The following is a 22500-nucleotide window of genomic DNA, read 5'->3' as shown; positions in this document are numbered from 1 at the left end:
AAACTTGGAAAAAAAAAAAAAAAAATTGCATCCTTGATACCAACAACTATTTAACTAGCAAGTCATTCATACTGTCATGTCTTCATGTGTCACACTTCATTAACTACATGGAGAAATGTCCAAAGTAAATATAGGAGTTGAGAATTCAGGAGTTAGAAATGGTATCACACAATGGTCTTGATTTACCTTCTAAAGAAACTGAAGGAAAACTTCTTTTATTAGCTTTGAGGTTCAATTCTTTTCATTACTAGATTTTTTTTGTTCTCATCACATCACAGATTGTTTTATGTGTTTACAAGCACATACATTTATGGATGCAAATTGCATATGCAAACACACAGGCAAGCAAACCTGCACACACAATAAAGTCACAGGCAGCAGACAAGTCCACAATTCCTACAATAATGATAACTGTCACAAGTTAGACAGTGAAGCATATATTTAAAATGAGTATGCATTTTGGGTTAATTACCAAAGTAATTTTAATTTGCTAATTATTTACACAAGGTTATATGAGGATTTATTTGGGACTGATTGAGTCTACTAAGGGATTTAAGAAAAAGAAGTCCTTGTTAGGGTTGTTAGGGTAAAGAATTACCTGCTTTTCAATGTAGTAAAAAAAAAAAAATCTACATAATAGACCAAGTGACTGGACATTCATTTGGCAGCACTTGGCTTAGATATTAGTATTTACATATGTTATTATAGTCTAGATTGACTGGGATACAGAATAGTAATAAATTGAGAATTACTTCATTCCTATCTGAAACTTAGATAAAAGATAAAATTAGTAGGACAGTGTATATTTCTTGTGTATGTTCCAAATGATTTTTGTCTGCAGGTTATTCTTTAAAATAATTTGGCCAATTGTTAAGGATGGTATGCAGAGCAATATCATGGAGGCTTAAAATAACATTCTCTGAATGCTCACAGCAGACTGTTACTTAAATCATTAAATAAATACTTGATCTTGGTTGTATTTTTGATGCATGGAGGAAAAAATACACCATGAGCATTACATAATGATGCATTTTTTTTCATTTATAAAAGAGTATAATGTATAGTATATTTATGTTGGTCAGATATATAAAAAACAAATTTAAAAAAAGCTTTTAAAATACAGAAGTGAGCATGTCTATATCATATTTAAGCAGGCATCTGTGTCACCAGTACAAATTACAAGGCTGAGATGCATGGTTACCTTTATGTCCATGTATCTTAGAATACATGTCAGTGTAGCTGTAGACAGAAAATCAAGCATACAGTACTGCTATTTTTGGCAATCCAGTAATTTTTCAATATCATCAGGGGTATTCTTGACATCAAGCAAAAAAGGTCTTGCAGTTCTCCTTCCTTTCTCATTTTCTAGCATCTAGGTTTTGTTATAATGAAAACCACACTAGGTACTCTCTTCTTGGTGACAATGAATACTTAAAAGATAAGACATTACATGCTTCATAGTACAACATAAACTGTATCATACAAAAATCAAGTGTCACTTTTGTGTCCTAACTCTGGAAGTGTCTGCTCACTGTGGTTGGGTTTTGGTGTGAAGCACAAAAGAAAAAAAAATCACCAATCCTGAATGTACTTCAGTCACTAATTCTTCAAAACAAAATACAAATACTTTAAACATTGGATGTCTAAGAACAACTACAAAACTTGCAGTATTTCAGCTAGAACTGAAAATCTGGAAATTGAAAACTACAATTCCTTCAGCTGAACTACAGTGGGTAGAACATTTGAAAAAGATATGGTTTGGTCATTCCTTGTCATAATGTAGAGTTCTCTTTTTTCTTGTTCTAAAAGTTTTACTGTAACAATGATTACAACCAGCTAGTCTTTCATTTTTATTTAACCATAGTTACATAAACATTTTTCTTTAAATTCTCTTATTCATATACATTTTTGTGTTATGAAATAACAAGCATCTCTTGTTCATCACACAAGCTACCCTAACCACTGGTAAATAAGACCTACAATATATTGGTGGGGTCACCTAAACATAGAGCCTAGCTGAAATACTGCTATATACAAGTTAAGTAATTATGGAAACTGTAAAGAATTGAACTGAAAGCGCTAATTTTAGTGACCCACTTGCTCTGCATTTCTACAAATAATCACTTATGACATAATGATGGTCTTGCATATAAAATTACCTACTGATGAGACGTACATAAAAATAAAACTAATATTACTTACAAAAAACATGTAAACACTTCTATTCATTGACTTCATTTAATTTCTTCTTTTTTTTCTTTGTCAAAGAAATCACACAGAAAAGTAAAAATCTTTACATAACCATCAAGATAAATATCACATACTCTGCACTCACTACAATTTCATTTGTTTCTCCTCAGTCAGGAAGATACATAAAAATTACATAAAATGGGAAAAATTAATAATAATCAGTGGGAACTAAACTAAGACCATCATTAAACAACCCTGATACATTTTTTTTCTTTTTTTTTTCTTTTTTTTACTTATTACTGAATCAACAAGAGCATGTCTGTTATGAGACTAAATAGTTAAGATACATACAAATATACAAGCAATTATGAGATGATTATGTTTGTAATTAATCTGACACCTTCAATTTTCCATCCAAAAAGGTAAATGAACTTTGTAAAATAATTATAAAACAAGGTCTATTTGTGTAGTGTTTTCTTTATGTGAGTATGCGAGTATGAACTAGTGAAATAAAATAAACAGGGAAGAAACCTTAGATAAAGAAAGAAAGAAAGAAAGAAAAAAGTCTATAAAATGTGATGTATGTTGCCAATGTATGCCCTATAAACATGTTGATTATCCAGTATTAATGATAAGAAAAAAGGTTTGAATAATAAAACAAACTAATGTAAACACACAAAACATTAAAATACTAGTATGAATGAATATATCATCTTAATAATGCAAAATAACTTTAAAAAGGCAAATATGTAAATTCAGAAGGCTTTTGTAATGCTATCTAAGTAATAGTGAATGAAATGGTGAATATAATCATATAAAACAATTTCTTATCTTTAAGTAATCACTTTATGTATGTCTGGATAACCAACTAATCATGTCATACTTGTACTAGATAAACTATACTTCTGTTTCAGAGAGTCTCTTGTTCATTTTAATTTTTTTTTTTTTTTTTTTTTCTTCCTTCTCCTGGACTTTCAGTAATAATGGACGATATTCATGCAAAATGCAGAACTGGATAAAAAAGATATTATATTTCTCAAGACACACAACACCTAACCCTCTTGTCCAAACTCTTCTGTAAACTGGCGAAGCTTGTCCAGGTCAGCTTGGTTTACTGAGGGCTTGCAGTCGTTAAGGGCACTTTTCATATCAGCCTGGTGAGATTGGAGAGACAAAGGTGATTATAATTGTGAATACTATTATTAAATTATTCTCATCTCAAATGTCAAGATATGTAAATATTAAATATTATCATTCCATTTCATATCCTAATAAATGAAAAATTGTTATTTCTGCTTCCATTTATGTTTTCTACATTAACTGTATTCTTAAAAGTTTGTCTAACTGAAACGCATGCAAAAGTTCTGGTGACTTTTTCAAATATGTCTCTACACTAGACAAAGTCCATTTATTCTTTCCATTTTTTTCATAGTTCTCATATTGTTTTGTTGTACCAGTACAAGAAAACTCAATTCAGTTCTGATACATGCATCTAGATATGTCCACGTCAGAAGCAAATACAGTTTTTAAAATTTCTCTGTTAATTTTTGTTTTCTTTCTTTGCTTCTCAAGTCCAATTTTGTCTCACTGAACCAGGATTTTGTATAAAATTAAACTCTTGTTATTATTAGCACCTAAAATATATAAATTAACGTATTTTTCAAGTTCTATAAACTATTAATATGAACACTGAAATTTCAAGAAAAAAGTGCTCTTTCCTTGAGTACCAAAAAACTACATAGAACATTGTGATGTGAACCAAATCTAGATTAGAAGTATAATATAACTAACTACATATATCTCTCTGATTTTAGTGTAATATAATATCAAACTTTACAAAAATCTATTTAAATAAAAAATAAATACATAAATAAAAAAATTAAAAATGTGTTTTTCTAATTTCACACACTTAAGGACACATCATATCAAATATAAACATCACTTTTAAAGGTGAAAAAAATAGACAATAATTCTTAGAAAAATATAGGCCTTTTCTTTTAAAATCAATAAACAAAATTGAAGACAGAGATCTACATTACAAAAAAAAAAAAAAAAAAAAAAAAAAAAAAAAAAAAAAAAAAAAAAAAAAAAAAATCACAACATTTACATAGATCCTTTACAACCTATAAAAAAATTACTTTACATTCTACATAAAAGACCAAACATATTGCAGATTAAATCTTCCCATTTACATTACAAAAAAAAAAGGAAGTAGGAAAGAAAGAAAGAAAGAAAAAAAAAAAAAAAAAAAAAAACACTTACCATAGTCACTTCAGGTTCATATAACTTGTCACTGGGCACCTGCTCCCAAGTCATCTCAAAAGCTTGTGGATCACCCGGGGAACAGGGCATTAGGTAATCGTGAACAATAACATTGGGGTCATCACGGGACCGCCCTGCGACCTTTTTGAAGTGGGTTGCTGTCTGGACTTTGCGCACTGGTTGCATCAAGGCATCACGCACAACAATGCTGATATCTGCACCTGAGAATCTATTAGTAAAGAGAGATTTTAGTTTTACATTTTCTGGATATTCCTTTTTGTTTTGCTTCTTATTTTCTTTATTTACTTATTTATTTTTCTTCTTGCACAGGAGGAGGATATGGATGGGAAGGTAGTGGAAAAAAAAGAAAAAGATTAAGAAAAGATTAAGATGGTAAAGGCAGGGCAGATGATAAAGGTGGATGATGATGATGACAATAATAATGATGATTATGGTGATGATGATTATTGATGACGATGATGATGCAGAGAAGTAGGCTGAAAATATGAATGAGAAGTAGAGAAGCAGAAGACAAAAGGAGCAGAGTAAGGAAACAAGGATATGGCTGTAGAGAAACAGACTCAACACAAAAAGTAAGTACCTGATGACAAATACAATAGCATTTTGAACTCACCCTTCTGTGAATTGACCTAAATAGTCAAAGTCTTCGTTTGTGAGACAATGGGGTGTGTCTCCAAGATTGAGCATGAACATGTTCTTGCGAGCATGTTTCTCTGGCAGCGGGATGTAGATTCTCTTCTCAAACCTTCTCCTGATGGCAGAGTCAAGTGTCCATGGGATGTTTGTAGCACCCAAAACTAACACGCCATCATTCTGATTGCCAACGCCTGTAAGACAAATGTTCATGAGTGTTTTATTCATTTTTTTTGGTTTGCAAAAAATGCTACATTTGTTGGATCAATTTGCCATAATTATTTAAACATATAAAAAGATATGTGTAGTGATAAGAAATAATCTATCCTTCCAATTAATTGTCTGTTACTTTAATGTACCATTACTATGAAAAACCTACTTCCGTTTCTTACCTGAGAATATATGAATATATAAAGAGATATATGAATACATTTTTGGAGTAAAAAATAATGAACTTCAATCCATCAGACATACAAAGCCATAGCCTTCTTTAGCAAACAGCACCCACCCTGCATCTGCACAAGGAACTCTGTCTTAATTCTACGAGCAGATTCAGATTCCTGTTCTGATCTTGAGGAACACAGTGAGTCCACTTCATCAATGAAGATAATGGAAGGCTTCTGTTCACGAGCCATTGAGAATAAAGTTTTCACATGCTGTTCTGACTCGCCCATCCACTTGGATACGAGATCAGCTGATGAGACACTGAAGAATGTAGAGTTGTTGGCTTCTGTGGCAACTGCTTTGGCCAAGAAGGTCTTACCAGTACCAGGAGGCTGCAACAGAAAGAATTCAAAAATTATAATTAGGTCATATACAATACAGTAGCCATTGCTGCCCTTAGAGGACAAATATGGTTACTCTCATTCTGAGATGTGTAAATACACTAGGAGACCCGACAATTCATTGAAAGAAGAACAAAAGTGCACAGGAATTACTGTAGTTTCCCATCTTTTAGAGGTTTCTAAAGTTTACATCAATGAGCTTGTGCCCAAATCTTAATTAATGCTAATGACATCAACTTCTCTTACCCCAAACAACAAAATGCCCCTCCATGCTTGTCTCTTTCCTGTGAACATGTGTGGGAACTTAATGGGCAAGATGACAGCTTCCTTGAGGGCAGCTTTGGCTCCTTCAAGGCCAGCCACATCATCCCAGCGAATGTTGGGTTTCTCAGCCACAATTGCTCCTTCCAGCCTTGACTCCATCTTCTTCTTTGCTGGGTCTGACTCTTCATCTGAATCTGAGTCCTTGCTGTTCTTCTTTCTGGTTACAGTATAATAATACTATTAATAATGATGAGCTGATGATGCAGATGCTACAAAAAACTTGTTACAATACCATTTAGTTTGGTGATGATTAAAAATTGATTACGAGGAAAACAAGAACGAAATATCATCATAAAAAGTTATGATTAAAGGGAATTAAGTTCATACATGGTCAGTGACCTAATACTGGTCCCTCAATATATAAAATTCCTTTCCTTTCTCAGATTGGCACTCACCCCACAGGAACACCAGCCTTTTCTGCTTTCTTCTTCTTTCCTAGATGTTCTTTAAGCTTCTCAGCTCTGTTTAAGTATTCTTTGCACTTGGCGCGAATGGTGTCCTTTGCCCGTTCATTAGGAACCTCATCTGAAATGTGGAGTCTATTAATGTGTGGTATGATACCCTTGTAACAGATAACAACAAAATATGAAGAGATTAGCCACTAACTCACCCTACTTCAGATACTGATTAATGTAATATATATAAAATCTGTCTTGCAATGTCTCAAAAGATGCTCCTAATATTTCAGTAAGATCCTATCACCTGTACAGAGGGCAAATACTAGACACAACACAAATACTCACATTTCATAGCGTGAAGGAAATATTCCACAGCTGATTCATACAGCCTCAAAGCCTCTGCATAATTATTGCTTTTGTCTTCTTCTGTGGCTTTTGTTACTAGCTCAATCGCTTTCTGGAAAATAAAACGAATACAGTTATTATTACTTATTAATCTTAAAATATGTAACATCCTCAACTATTACAGACCTGAATTCCCTTGAAACAAGGAATTTATTATATAAATAAGGTAGGCCATAGGAAAGTAAAAGAGAAAAAAAAAAAATCACCAAAAACCTATTCTAAATATCAGGTGAAAAAAGTAAAAGGACAACATAAAAACATGAAAAACTGCAGAAAAAAAGAGGAAATTACAGGAATAAAACATTGTACAAATATACAATGCCATAACAAACCACAAAAATGCAAAGAGAGAGAAAAAGAGAACGAAAGATAAGAGAGAGAGAGAGGGGAAGGAAGAAACCTTTCAATTCCTTCTTTAGGAAAACCAAACCATGTTGAGCTACTAATGGCAGTCCCCTTGACACACTCAATATCCACTGAGTGTGTCTTGACCCACAACCTTAAATGGACAATGCACAGGAAAGTAACCTTAAGATATTGCAATTCAAATCACACGGTAAAAATCAATTAGGCTAAGCAGTGATAAGGCATTGAATAAAGAGATTTAATAATTCCATTAATAATGACAAATATATTTACTTAGTTTGTGGGAAATTATTTTTTCCAATGAACAAAAGCCATACATATTCTAAAAAAATTAGAAGTAATACTGTCTCAAGTACCAAAATTAGGTTATATAATCACTACCTACAATATTATGTAATGTGGTATAACCTTTGTAATATGACCTATGACTTACCTAAAACGGTTAGGCAAAGAGAAAAAGAAAAAGAAGAATAAGAAGAGAAAGAAGAGGAGGAGGAAGAAGAATAAGAATAAGAATAAGAATAAGAATAAGAATAAGAATAAGAATAAGAATAAGAATAAGAATAAGAATAAGAATAAGAATAAGAATAAGAAGAATAAGAAGAATAAGAATAAGAATAAGAATAAGAATAAGAATAAGAATAAGAAGAAGAAGAAGAAGAAGAAGAAGAAGAAGAAGAAGAAGAAGAAGAAGAAGAAGAAGAAGAAGAAGAAGAAGAAGAAGAAGAAGAAGAAGAAAAGGAAGAAGAAAAGAAAGAAGAAGAAAGAAGAAGAAAGAAGAAGAAAGAAGAAGAAAGAAGAAGAAAGAAGAAAAAAGGTGGAGAAAGGTGGAGAAAGGAGGAGGAGAAAGAAGAAGAAGAAAGAGGATGAAGAAAGAAGGAGAAAGAAGAAGGAGAAAGGAGGAGGAGAAAGAAGAAGGAAAAGGAGGAGAAGAAGGAGAAAGAAGAAGGAGAAAGAAGATGGAGAAAGAAGATGGAGAAAGAAGACAGAGAAACAAGATGGAGAAAGAAGGAGAAGAAGAAGAAGTAGAAGAAGAAAGAAGAAAGAAGAAACTACCAAACTGGGCTAAACTAAATCATAATGGGTATGTACAGATTAATGGACAATAAGATAAAAATGTGTGATGCATAATACAATTGTCCCTCCCCAACATAACTTCCAGCAATAGCTGATCCTTTGGGTGGTAAGAATTAATCTCTTGCAACTTTCAGTAAATATACTAGATGCACAAAGATACAGGGAGATATAAGTAAAGCTGAGAGCAGAATTTTAAAAGGTTGTGACAGCTCTACTAAAGTCTATTTTCAAACCTTGAAGTGAAAGGACTTTGCCGAATGTAACCAGACGGAGAGCGAGAGAGAAAAAGAGAGAGATAAATGAACACAAAGTGGAATTATTGATTCTACTTCTTTTTCTTTCTTAAATGCAAGTGCTAATCAACGTACATCATTAAAAACTATAATCCTCACTAAATAAATAAATACATAAATAAACAGACAAATCAAACAATACAAAGAAAATAATAGCATATGTTTACAGGACACACACACTGGATTTAAAAATGGGCTATTTTTGCTTGTAAGTAAAGTTCAAATTGTCTAGAACTTACCGTGATGGATGGTTTATGATAATGAGTTAAACATAACAGTCGAGTAACTGATATGGCAAAGGTAAACAAACTACACTATGTATGATCTGTTAAGATGTTCCTTACGTGATAATAATTTGTAAAGGAGATCTGCAAATTGAACTTGCCAGAATATATGGAAGTTTGCATGTCTACTGGAAGCTGACAGGCAAAAACACCATGCTGATTGTCATGAGGCCAATAGTGTATGTGCAGTTGTCTTCAAAACATTTGCCTAGTAACAAATAAATCCTGTCTAAATATTTTCTTAGTTTCTATTATTCTTTTATTATAATAATAACCTCTGACTAACTTTTCTTCTATTTCTCTCTCTCTCTTTTTTTTCAAAACAAACATACAATGGATGAATCTACTCTAATGGATATAGAGTGCATTCCAACTAAACAATTTATACAGAACAATGACTCATCCAAATTATAGAGTGAATGACAACCATTTTACCTATTAATGAACAAGTCAAGCCTTACTAACACCTACTCTGACAATGCTGGCTATGGAATAAATATGCAAATTACTAATAATACAGGGGAAATTTAAAAATCAACTTTTACTATCGATAAAAATCAAGTCAACATGATTATAAAAGAAAAGGGAGGAAAAAAGAAAAAAATCAAATGCACACAAATCATATTCTATCAAAATAAAGCTTGGAGATCTCCTTGGTACAAGATCATCTTGTAAAGAACCAGTTCAAGCCGTTTCTTGCCAGAATATTCATGGCGAAGGTCTGTTGGTACTCACCAGGCCCAGAGCATAAAGTATGGATTTCACAAGTATCAGTTGATGCAGTTCTACTCTAAGATAATCGACCATAATAACATATGAGGTATTCAATGGGATAACAAAAAAAGCAACGTATCCTAAACAAGCACTTTCTCTAGAAAAACATTTAAATTTCTGAATCTATAACTTGGCAACTTTGTTATTTATAGAGCTATGATAAATTGCAGAAGTACTGCAATTTGAAATTTGTAAATTTCAAACCTGTCTCACAGGCACACAGCAATCCTACACAAAAAAATTATCAAATATTAAAAAAAAAAACCCTGCATTATGATTTTGCAAACGGGATTTTGTTTCTCATAATTATATTTACTAATTTTCTTAAACTCCCAACACAATATTTGACATTTTGGCAAACAACCTCAACTATGTATATTCAGGCAAAATATATTTGGGATAATTAATTTCTAAAAGTAATTATTTACGAGATTTACAAACTCTTATGTTGCCAGAGCATAAGCGGTGGGGACTCGTTGGCTTTTGCCAGAGCATCAGTGGTGTAGAAGTCTATGGCAGATGTATGAATTTGTCATATCGGTCAGTGAAAGACAAACCTTTACCATAGCAAGAAAAAAATGAAAGGTAAAAATCCTAGACTAAAAATGGTTATAACATATCATTATTAGGCTGACCTAGTTGGAGAGCATATAAAATATATCAATGCAAATGTAATAAAGTGGCATAATAAAAAAACAAGAGAATCTCACTCATGAAGAAATGGCATCACAGCAAATATCAAAATAAAAGATACTATGATCAACATTTTTTTAACCGATAAAAATGTGACAAGAAAGGTTCAGTAAAATTTCCGCTTTACATTTTACCATAAAATAAATGATATAATTACCACCAGAGAACCTACAGCTCATAATAAAAAAAATAGCAAGGAGAACATAAACAAGGAAAGGTATTTTAAAATGAGATAGAATTTTGAAAATATAGTCATATACTTTGGCTTGTTATGGAAATTAGTAAATTATATTTGGGTTCATTGTGGAAAGAAAATGAAAAAAAAAATTGGCTTGCTAAAAAAATTATAAAAAAAATAAAATAAAATAAATAAAAACAATAAAATAATAAATAAAGCTGATATAGATGTATCAGGTATGGAAATAAACAATAAATACTTGTGTCTGTTGATGGAACTATCAAGCTCTCCAGTACTTTAAAATAATAATCATTCTAAATATATATTTAACCCCAAAAAGAAACTAGCTTATATAAGAATATAATTTTATGAAGGAAGAACTGATATGTGATATCATAAATCGTTACTGTAAATTGCTCTATATTGATAATAATATATTTAAGATTATGGTACAGTTTGTTTCCCACAACTATGTAGTACAAGGTAAAATTTATCTGTAATGAATAGAATGACTGAAAATGAGATACTTTTCATCTATAGTATTACCTTCACAAGTTGATAATAAGAAAGTTATGCAACAGGTAATACTTTAAGAAAAATGTAATGGCACTAAAACAACCAAAGAGAAAAACTACACTCACCAATTCATCATGATTTTCTCTGCCTAGGCAAAAATTAACATCAGATATGAAGAAAATAGGTTGCGACAAACACCGCACATCCCGGTGATCGGATAGGGGTCTGGGATGAAGCCCCAAATCACTTAGGTTTTTTATTCAAACATCAATATTTGTGGATTTTCCAGGAATGGCTAGAGTAATAGGGTCACTTCATAAATATTAGCCATTCTTTTATTTATATCATTTGCAATGGACAATACAAAGAGATTCACACATATTACAGTGTTGATAATTGCAAGAGGGAAATAATAAATGCAAGACTGGATGGCTGTATGAAACTAAAAAATTGCCAAGATTATAGAGTAAGTACAAACTTTAAATAGAAAGTTAATACATACTCCTCACAATTCAATGCTTTGGAATGTCAAAACCTAACTAATATGACTGACAAAAATTGACTAAACAAAATAATAATTCCCTTAAACACATAACACCCAAATTAACCTTTAAAAACGTATTTGGCAGAAATAGTAAAACGGAAACACAAAAGCATCCAAAAAATAATTACACGGAATTCATCACAAAAACACAAAAGAAAGATATTAGGAAGATTTACATTTCGATCACAATACCTTATACCAACTATGAAAACTTGGCCCACACGTTACCAAACAATTAATCAATCAACAAACTACCATGACAATACCACGACAATATCGCTACGAAAAGGGTATTGCCCCATACCCGTAACAAAATGAAGAAAAAAAACAAAAATTGCTAAGAACTCCCACCCCGGAAAGCCACTGGGTAACCACTCGTCTTCTCCGCGAATGTAAATCAATTTCTCATTCACGTGCTTATTCTCTCTCCTTAAACACTCGGCCAGGCAAGAAATCACCCTCGCCTGGTGTGCAATTACCTGCAAGGCCCCTCCAGATGCCATTATTGCAACCCTTTTCCTTCTCTCCTCTCTTGTGAACCTGAATCATACGTCGAAAGTATAAGCTTCCAAACAAAATAGTATTGGTAGTGGAATGTATTCCTAAAACAAAAGCGAATCGCATGTAGAGCTTCGATTGTCTATTGCGCGGTCTGAACGAGTATAGGATTCGATCTCCTGTTGCTTATCATTTGTAAACAATAAGGTTTGACACAATGACGTCATTATGACGTCACTATCGCAGCAGCTCGAAGGAATTGCCAAAGAGTTATATTCCTTTTATAATTATCAAGGATTTAGCTTTTCTAAAAGAGTATGGCTCTTTTAACCACCTATTTCAGGCATGGAATCGCATTACTGTGCATGACATCATTCCGTAAGCATGTACTGTGAAGTTGACGCGACTGGAATTTCTTGCGCCGTGAGGTGCTTACATATAGTTTGTGAATGAATTTTTATGGAGGACTGGTTGATCACATGATTAGTTGCCATGGTAGGAATATTGGAAGAAGTTGCCGAACAAGAGAAAAAGTAAAGACAATGGCTTGACAATCATCATCATAAGGTTTATCCATAAAAAACCGGAATTATTTCGCAACAGAAATGTCACGTGAATTTGTCAAATCGACGCCTAGGTTATTCTTAATGCAGTGATGTTCCTTCAAGTTGATTTCAGAACAAACTCATTGCTATTAGAGAGTTAAAGACAAAAAAAATCGATTGTACGATTCAATAATCTAACCATTCTATTTAAAAGACTTTTTTTTTTAATTAGGATTTCTTGCTTGGTGAATAAAAAATCCCGGATAATGAAGGAAAAAGGAAGTAGTGACGTACAGGTAGATCATCATTACTGAAAACGTGAATATAATTTCCTCGTGAACTTTGTTTTTCCTTTGGAATTTTGGAAGATAGAATACTAATTACTATTATTAATATCATCAATATTATTATTATGATTAATTTACGGTTGTTAATATCTTTAATATTAATATTATTATTGCTATAATCATCATTATTATCTTTTAATCACAATGATTTATTACCATTGCTACATTATTATCAACATCATCATTATTATGAATATCATTATTATTATTACAGTAATTTCAGTTATGTGTTATTACCAATACAATTATCAATAATATTATTTTCATTATCATCATCATTGTTATTATCACTGCTATCATTATCACTATTATTACTATTATCCTTATCAATATCATTACCATCATCATGACCACCACAATCATCATTATCTTCTTCATCATCACCATCACCACCACTGCCACGACCACCATCATCATTATCAGCATCACCCCACCACCACTGCTACAACCACAACTATCATTATCGTTATCATTATTATCATTATCATCATCTCGCCACCACAACCTCATTTACTATTACCACAACCTCCATACCCACAGCAATATCCGTTATGATTATATCTTCGACATATATAATACTCGTCTTCTTATGATTGTTAAAAAAAACAAAAAAAAAAAAACGCTTTTAACCTCATCTTCCGCTGGAGAAACACTTAAACATTTTCACTCCTGCGAAACCCAGGTTATGGCCTTGAGCAGAAAAGTGAAAAAAGGACTCACACTTTCACTATCTTCTACTTCAAGATCGCAGGGGAGGTGGATTTACGTCTTTAATAAGAGTACTCTCATCTTCAAGAAGTGATTGCATGCCCTTTTCTGAGAGAGGTACTTGTGCACACACACACACACACACACACACACATATATAATATATATATATATATATATATATATATATATGTATATATATGTATATATAGATATACATATGTATATATAATATATATATGTATATATACACAAATATGTGTGTATATATATATGCATGTATATAAATGTGCGTGTGTGTGTGTGTGTGTGTGTGTATGTGTGTGTGTGTGTGTGTGTGTGTGTGTGTGTGTGTGTGTGTGTGTGTGTGTGTGTGTGTGTGTGTGTGTGTGTGTGTGTGTGTGTGTGTGTGTGTGTGTGTGCGTGTGCGTGTGCTTGTGCTTGTGCGTGTGTGTGTGTGTGTGTGTGTGTGTGTGTGTGTGTGTGTGTGTGTGTGTGTGTGTGTGTGTGTGTGTGCATGCGCGCGTGTGTGTGCATATATAGCCTCAGGATCAACAGCAAAAAAAAAAAAAAAAAATGATGACTATAATAATAATGATAATGACCATAATAATAATAATAACGATAATGATTATAATTATAACAGCGTTAATGATAATAACAGTAGTTTATATATACATATATATACACACATATATATATATACACACATATATATATGTATTTGTATAGCAACAGCTGAAATGATAATAATAATAATAATAATAATAATAATAATAATAATAATAATAATAGTAATAAAGATGATAACAGTAGTGATAATAATGACAAAAATAATAATACTAACATTAGTAAAAATAAAAAGATCAAAAACAATAATAATATTGTTGATGATGATAGTAATAACAATAATAATAATGACAGCCATAATGATATTGATGAAAATAATGATAACAATGATAATAAGTAAAAATTATAAACTAATAATCATTATCATCAGTTATTACTTCCAACAGTAATGGTAAAATTAACAGTACGTGAACTGCAGAATAGTAATAAGACCAAGAAAAAGTAATAAAACCATTCATACTACTACTGATGTTGATGAAAATGTGAAAATAACATAGCAAATTCTGAATAGTGGCAATGTTACGCTATCACTTCACAAAGATTATCTCATCACGTGTGAAATTATCACCTACAAGTGATTTGGGGTATTACAAGTGAGCGAGCGTGAGTTGACGACATTTGAATGCTTTACATCAAAATAATTATTTCTGAGTTTGTTATTAATACGAAATATTTTGAAACGAAAAATTGTTGAGACTCGTATAAAGCTGTAAAAAAAATAGATTCATCCAATAATGATAATTAAAACACATGATTCACTGATCGTTTACTCATAATCATTATAGAAACATTACCATTAACAAAAGAAATTATGGGAATCTTTATTGTTAAAGGAAAATTCTGAATTGCTACATGGCTGTTTTCCTGTTGCAAGGTGCTGTTGGCCTTTTAAACAGTCTCCCATACTTAGACCGACGTTTTCTTTTTCTTCCTCGCCGTGAACTGATAAGGCAGGTTTGATAACGCTAAGGGTACTCCAACAGCGTATCCGGAGATATGCTGTAAACAACACAAAATGCAAGAGGTTGTCATAATTACTATCAATAATAAGCCTTACTAACATTACTATTATTATTGTGTACTTAGTTGTTGCCCCCAACAAACTCCACAAAAGAGGTCGGAGTGAGCATAACATTTTACATTTTACCTCTAAGAAGAATTTATCTAGAATTGAGTATGGTTTCTACTTTGACCAACCCCTTTCCGTACTCTGTAATGTGCCTGGTATATATGATAACACTTAGTTAAACATTACTCTTCTCTGGTCTAGCTTGACAAGAGATTTGCTAAAATAATTCTTGGCTGAAATATTTATTTTTCTATCCTTACCCTGTTATCATCATCATCATCACCATCACACTAACTTATTATCATCATAATTACTATTACTGCCCTTATAATTATCAACATCATCATCATCATCATCATCAGTATAATTATTCTTATTATGTTATCATCAATCATGATGATAATATTGATAATACTAATACTACTGCTAATAATAACAGTAATTATAATAATAATAATTATGATGATAATGATAAAGTTGATAATATTGATAAAAATAATAACAAAAGCAATAATAATAATGATGATAATAACAATATTAAGAACAATAATCAAGTCATTATTATCATTATTGATAATGATAATGATAACAATAATCATTATCATCTGATTATAATAGTAATGATAATAATGATGATGTTGATGATGATGATGGTGATGGTGGTGATGATGATGATGATGATGATGATGATGATGATGATGATGATGATGATAATAATAATACTGCTAATAATAATAATACTGATAATAATAATCATTGTCATTCTTAATATTATCATTATTATTATTGCCATAACAAAAGCAAAACAATATTAATGGCAATAATAATAACGATTTGTTTTAGCTCAGCAACCTTACTATCAGCAATGACATCAAAGAACAGAGCGGTATCGGCAAAAAAATTATCGTAAAGTTTGGGCCAAGGTGATAAATTCCAGCTATTTAGGTGTCACTGCCTTAGATCAATCATCTGTAGGCCTATAATGCAAATGTTTTATGTCTTAAGTACACGTACATTGCATGTAGCTACTGTTCCATTTTGCTTTTTTTTTTATGACTTATGTAATCATAATCAACTAGGCAGTCTATTTTCCGAACTATAAATTCAAATTGCCTCTTTTGCTTGTTAAAAATCGCATTTTATGTTTTTACCGTGCATATCGCATCGATCGCATCATACAACCAAAAAGGATTATTCCTTTACTAGTATCGGTTACCTATAACTCAACATGCTGTGATTAATGCTGGCCTTACATTGTGGACATATTTCAAACTGCCGCAGATGTCCATAGCAGCCCACCCAATGTCTTGTTGCAGACCTGCACCCTGTTGATGACCTACTGACGTCCTATTGGAGTCTTATCATGTCCAGATTATCTTCTTCGTTATCAAGTTGACTGCTGCTTGTCAACTGCCTGTCCCTGTACCTAACTGCCTTCTGCTGGGTCTACCTCCGCTTTTCCTAACGGTGTCAGTGCCCTTCCTTATTCCCCGAAAAGCTCCGTCACTTCGCGTGCCTTCGTCGTCCTGCACATATTGGGCTAGAAAGGAAATCTCACGCCCTGTCTTGTTTCTAAACCGCATCACTGCTGCACCTTTGTCATTCTTATGGGACTTTTGCAGTGAAAATTCCTTCCTTCTTTCTGCGCCATCTATTAGCCACTGAACCCTTCGTCTAGCGCAGAAACCCAGGCGCCTTTTCCTTCATCCGATAGCCTTCGCTCAAGGGTATTTGCAAATCACCGCCGATGCAGCGGAAGCCTCGCCTCTTTCCTGATCATCCCCTCTACATAACTGTTTTTTGAGTCATGTTGAAAGTCGTGATTATGACAACAGAACCTTTCTATCCTCTCTAACACAAAACTTACTCTTCGTAAAGTTTCACGTGGAATTTGGCGATTCCAGTGACTTAAAATATAAGCTTTCAGTACTATGACCCATCAAGAAGCCATTCCTTGATCACTCTTCAGAGGCACTACGTCACAAAGGAGTACTAACCTTTTCCTCTTCACACCGCCATGGAACAAGGATCTGACTAATATCAAGCTAATCACTTACTGTATTTATAATTTAGCTACCACAAAAAACTACAACAAACATTTAAGCATGCCATCCACCGTGATCATATGACAGCATGTACAAAAGAGAAAGTATAAGATCCTCAATTAGACTGTTTGATGAACCACTATAATACCTGGAGGATGATCGAATATCATCATCATCATCATCATTCATCATTATGGAGCTAACGCCGGCAGGGGCGCATAGCCGCATCCACCCTCCGCTTCCACCTACGAGGATCCCTCATGGCGAGCCGCCAGGCAGGGGCCCGGCCCATCTCTAGTTCCTCACGACAGGTTTGATCGATTTGCCCAAGCCACGACCTTCTCGGTCGTCCCACAGGCCTCCTCCACCCAGGGTTGTCTCGGACAGAGACAACCTGATGGGCAGGATCATCCTGTGGGAGTCGAGCCAAGTGGCCATATAGCCTGAGTTGGCGATCACGGATTGTGCAAGTAACAGGTCCTGTACCGGTCTCACGGTGCAGCCGTTGGTTGGACACATGGTCCCGCCAACTGTACCCCATGATCCGGCGCAAGGATCTGTTACAAAAGGCATCAAGACGAGATTCCAGAGCACAAGATAGTGTCCAAGTTTCACTACCATAGAGTAAAACTGGCAGTATCAGGGCCTTGAAAACACGTAACTTGGTCCTTCTGCACAGGTACCGACATCTCCAAATACTCTTGTCGAGAGATTTCATGACCCCTGCTGCCAGGCCAATCCGTCTACTGACTTCTTGGTCTGACAGCCCAGAGTCGTGAAATGCACTACCGAGGTATATAAAGCTCTTTGTGACTTCGATGTTTTCCCCGCAAGCACGTATCGACTGTACAGGGTCTCCTAGCAGGCCCCCAAAATCCTGGATCTTGGTCTTGGTCCAGGAGACCTCTAGCCCCAGGGGCTTCGCTTCATTGCTAAATGCATCAAGAGCCGCTACAAGGGTTTCCAGAGATTCAGAGAGTACGGCAACATCATCGGCAAAGTCAAGGTCTGTAACCTTGATATTGCCCAGAGTTGCTCCACAGTGACTTTGGACAGTAGCTCTACCCAGTATCCAATCCATGCAAGTGTTGAAAAGTGTTGGTGCAAGAACACAGCCTTGCCTCACCCCTGAACTAACAGGGAAGAAGCTCGACAGGCCCCCACCACACTTTACAGCACTTTCAGTGCCTGTATACAGGTTTGCTATTAGTCCAATAATCCTTATTGGAATTCCTCTTAGTCTCAGGATCTCCCATAGAGATTCTCGATGCACCGTGTCAAACGCCTTCTTAAGATCGATGTAGGCTGCGAGCAGCCCACGTCCGAACTCACGACGGCGCTCTATAATGATTCGAAGCGCCAGGATGCGGTCTATTGTGGACTTACCAGGAGTGAAACCAGATTGCTCCGGTCTTTGGTGCCTCAACAGCTGGTCCCTGATACGTCTCAGTAAGATGTGTGCGAGTACCTTGCCTGGTACACTGAGTAGTGTAATGCCTCGGTGATTGCTGCAGTCCCACCGATCCCCTTTCCCCTTCCAGAGAGGGATGACCACACCCCTCAGCAGGTCAGGGGGAAAGGTACCAGTCTGCCAGATGGCAGACAGGACTGCATGCAAGCCCCTTGCCATAGGTTCTCCACCAGCCTTTAACAATTCGGCTGGGATGCCACAGACACCTGCTGCTTTACCACTCTTCAGCTTGGAGATCGCCCCCCTGATTTCGGTCAGGGAGGGTGGATCCTCGCTGATGGGTGGATCTGGCAGAGGAGTCTCAACATTACCTGCATCCATGTTAACTGTTGGTGGATCAACCTTATACAACTGCTCAAAATACTCAGCCCAACGCACACGCACCCCATCGGGATCTGAGATTATCTGGCCACTTGCTGAGCGGACTGCAGCCGTCTGTGAGGGGGGCTTGGAGTTCAGCTTTCTCAGAGCTTGGTAGGCAGGACGAAGGTCATTTACAAGGAAATGGCTTTCGACCTCCTCTGCAAGACTACTGATAAACTGTTCCTTATCCCTTCTCAACAGTGACCTAGTCCTGCGCACCAGCGAGCGGTGCAAAGTGCGATCCCCTGACAGTCGAGCCGCACGACAAGCATCTGTGGCTTCCAGCGTCTCCTGCGAGATGGAATTCTGTCTTGTTCTTGGGCGTTCACCAATGGATTCCTGAGCTGCATCAAGCGTTTCACGCTTGAAGGTATCCCACATAAGAACAGGGTCTGTCTGGCCCTCGAGTGCTGTGAGACGACCAGAGATAGCCTCGGCGAAATCTCGATTCCTTTCTTCATGAGAGGGTAACGGGACCAACAGTGCCCTTGGTAAAGCGGAAAAGTGGGAAATAACGCGTCACCAAAATCTGAGCCTAAATACCCTCGTCTTGCATCAAGGAATGGAGCCTTTAGTCAGCGAGAACTGAACGCCTATGTTGTGATCTCCACTGATTCCGGTAGAAGCGTGGCGTTGGCTGTAGCGTGGTTAGGTGAATAACTCGCAGGAATGTACAGGAAGGAGGAAGAGGAGGAGGAGGAGGAGGAGGAGAAGAAGAAGAAGAAGAAGAAGAAGAAGAAGAAGAAGAAGAAGAAGAAGAAGAAGAAGAAGAAGAAGAAAAGGAGGAAAAGAAAAAGGAGGAAGAGGAGGAGGAGAAAAAAAAGAAGGAGAGAGAGAGAGAAAGAGAGCAAAGACTACCCCAGATGCTCAACTGCTTAACTGGCGTGAATTGAACTGCAATTAAGATGGAACATGTGGCTGAAGAAATCTTAACCTGATCAATATATGTCGGTTATATTCTTCCTCAGCGCATTTTAACTAAAACGTGCGAAGACTAATTCACAAGTTTATATAGTCTGCACCAGATATCTGCTGTGGCTGAGAGTGTCTTGTGGAAATTCTCAAAAGTGATTGTGATGAATTCATTGAAATGTACCGAAGCCATGAATACCTTGAAAAATGTAAAAGTAAAAGATTAATCTTACTACATAATATAATTTATGGCTGGTAAGCCAGAAACAGTATTGTTGGTACAGTAGGCTACATTTTGTTGACTTCGATTGAACTATATATACTTTACTATACAAATGGAAATATTGTTTTTCCATATCATTTCTAAGTATATTTTGAAAAAAAAAAATACTTCAAAGTATGTAATTTGTAGTGCAATAATAGCTCAACGAGTCTCGCAAACTCAGAGGCTTTACCAGGGTTAAAAGAGGTGTATATATTAAGGTTAATTTAGTTAGTTTCCTGAACGTTCAGGAAGTTAATTGTTGCCTCTGATCTAACTCGTAATCCCTTTTGTCTTATTTCTAATGCTTCTTTATCTTTTACTTTAATGAGTTTCTTAAAATATCATACTGCATGCCATCCTGACGTTCGCCCATGTCGCTGACTGGATTATACAGACTATAAAAAGTGCGTAGTGTGGATATCTTGAGGTGCGGGGGATTTTAGATTCTAATTTTGACCGTAGTGTAAAATTTTAGCAAGAAAAAGGGGTGTGCACTAGATTAATACCGGAAAAACATCAATGTAGGCACCTCTTCTAATATTTTTAACTTAATCAGTGCTTACCATTATATTACATAAGCGCATTTCGATCCCTTTATTTTAAGAGAGAAAACATATTTGCGTTTTCCATCGTAATAATAGTTTACGTTAAAAATGTGAAATTTCTGGGATTCACTTTAATTCCATTCTCCTTTCGTTTGGTCGTCGCAACTCTGCATTATTTGAGTGTTATATTTATAGCTATAGGTTTAAGAAGCGAGTGTGAGTTTATGAGAGAAATGCACTCGATCTGGCTTAGGTTCTTATCGGTGACTTATCACTATTCGGCCACATCAGCATTTAGTTAGATGAAGGTCGTGCAAAAATGTGACCCAAGAGTCGCTTATAGTTCATTTGTGTGTTCTGACCTAGTTGTATCTCTACAGGAGAAGTTCTAAAGCTCAGATGGTCCCGTCTGCTATATCTATATTATCATATAACTTTTTAAATTGATGCACATTTTTTGCACACACACCGTTAATTGGAAGAGTGTTCCATGTTTCAATAGTTCTGTTTGGGAAACTGAACTTCTTGACATGTTACTTTCCTCTTTATACTTTCTACTTTTTGCTGTGCCCTGCCGTCCTTCCTGTGTTCAAAATTATATAAATTTTTGTCTAACAATTGAACATCATTATCATGTCACCTCTTTTTATTTCTTCCAAAGTAGTAAGACCTATTTTCTGTAGTCTTTCTTCGTAGCTCATATCTCCTAGAGTAGGTGTCCATCTTGTGGCTGCTCTTCGAACTCTTTCTAGTTTATCTATATCCTTTTTTTAAGTGTGGGCTCCATGCCTCTGCACCATACTCGATACTAGGTCTTGCGACGGCTGTAAAGACCTTCTTTACCATGTCTTCGTCCACACACAAATTCCCTCTTCATGTTGGCAATCAGCCCTAGCATTTTATGAACCTTGTTAGATCATTTGGGCTTAGGATTATGTTTATGATTATTCATTATATTTTTCTTTATCTGCATGGTTTAATAATACGTCTCCGAACTTGTACTGGTATAGTGGATGATTTTTACTTTCTCCGAACCTGATTACATGGCATTTATAAGCGGTAAATTCCATTTTCCATGTACAACTCCAATTGAGTAAGTTCTTTCGATGTCACTTTGGAGGCATTGGCATGAGACGTCGTTTAATATTCATTTTTTGCAATTTCGCGTCGCCTGCAAACATATTCAGATAACTTACCTGCCCTTACCTACTGTTTGGGAAACTGAACTTCTTGACATGTTACTTTCCTCTTTATACTTTCTACTTTTTGCTGTGCCCTGCCGTCCTTCCTGTGTTCAAAATTATATAAATTTTTGTCTAACAATTGAACATCATTATCATGTCACCTCTTTTTATTTCT

The 22500-nt window shown here is 34.9% G+C and overlaps 1 protein-coding gene across 1 annotated transcript; it reads right to left on the bottom strand.

The window, feature by feature from the left end:
* Positions 1-1837: 1837 nt before the first annotated feature.
* On the bottom strand, positions 1838-12322 carry LOC125030904 (vacuolar protein sorting-associated protein 4-like). Its single transcript, XM_047621242.1, has 8 exons — positions 12223-12322; positions 6959-7070; positions 6611-6740; positions 6138-6372; positions 5615-5882; positions 5087-5300; positions 4453-4681; positions 1838-3344 (listed from the first exon to the last, which is right to left on the bottom strand). Exons 1-8 carry the CDS (start codon positions 12244-12246, stop codon positions 3243-3245), a joined length of 1314 nt encoding a protein of 437 aa, XP_047477198.1. The 5' UTR covers positions 12247-12322; the 3' UTR covers positions 1838-3242.
* Positions 12323-22500: the final 10178 nt, after the last annotated feature.

The sequence above is a fragment of the Penaeus chinensis genome, chromosome 12 (assembly GCF_019202785.1).
Source record: "Penaeus chinensis breed Huanghai No. 1 chromosome 12, ASM1920278v2, whole genome shotgun sequence".
NCBI classification, from domain to species: domain Eukaryota; kingdom Metazoa; phylum Arthropoda; class Malacostraca; order Decapoda; family Penaeidae; genus Penaeus; species Penaeus chinensis.
Note: the sequence above shows the minus strand (reverse complement) of the source record. Positions and strands in the feature narration are given on the sequence as shown.

What these genes read in the sequence shown, in the direction of transcription:
- LOC125030904 (XM_047621242.1), bottom strand. Translation starts at nt 12,246, where the DNA reads ATGGCATCTGGAGGGGCCTTGCAG. An exon ending in TTTCCTTCACGCTATGAAAT is followed by an intron (nt 6,741 to 6,958) that starts GTGAGTATTTGT and finishes TCCACATTTCAG; the next exon opens with ATGAGGTTCCTAATGAACGG. An exon ending in ATGAACCTGAAGTGACTATG is followed by an intron (nt 3,345 to 4,452) that starts GTAAGTGTTTTT and finishes CAATCTCACCAG; the next exon opens with GCTGATATGAAAAGTGCCCT.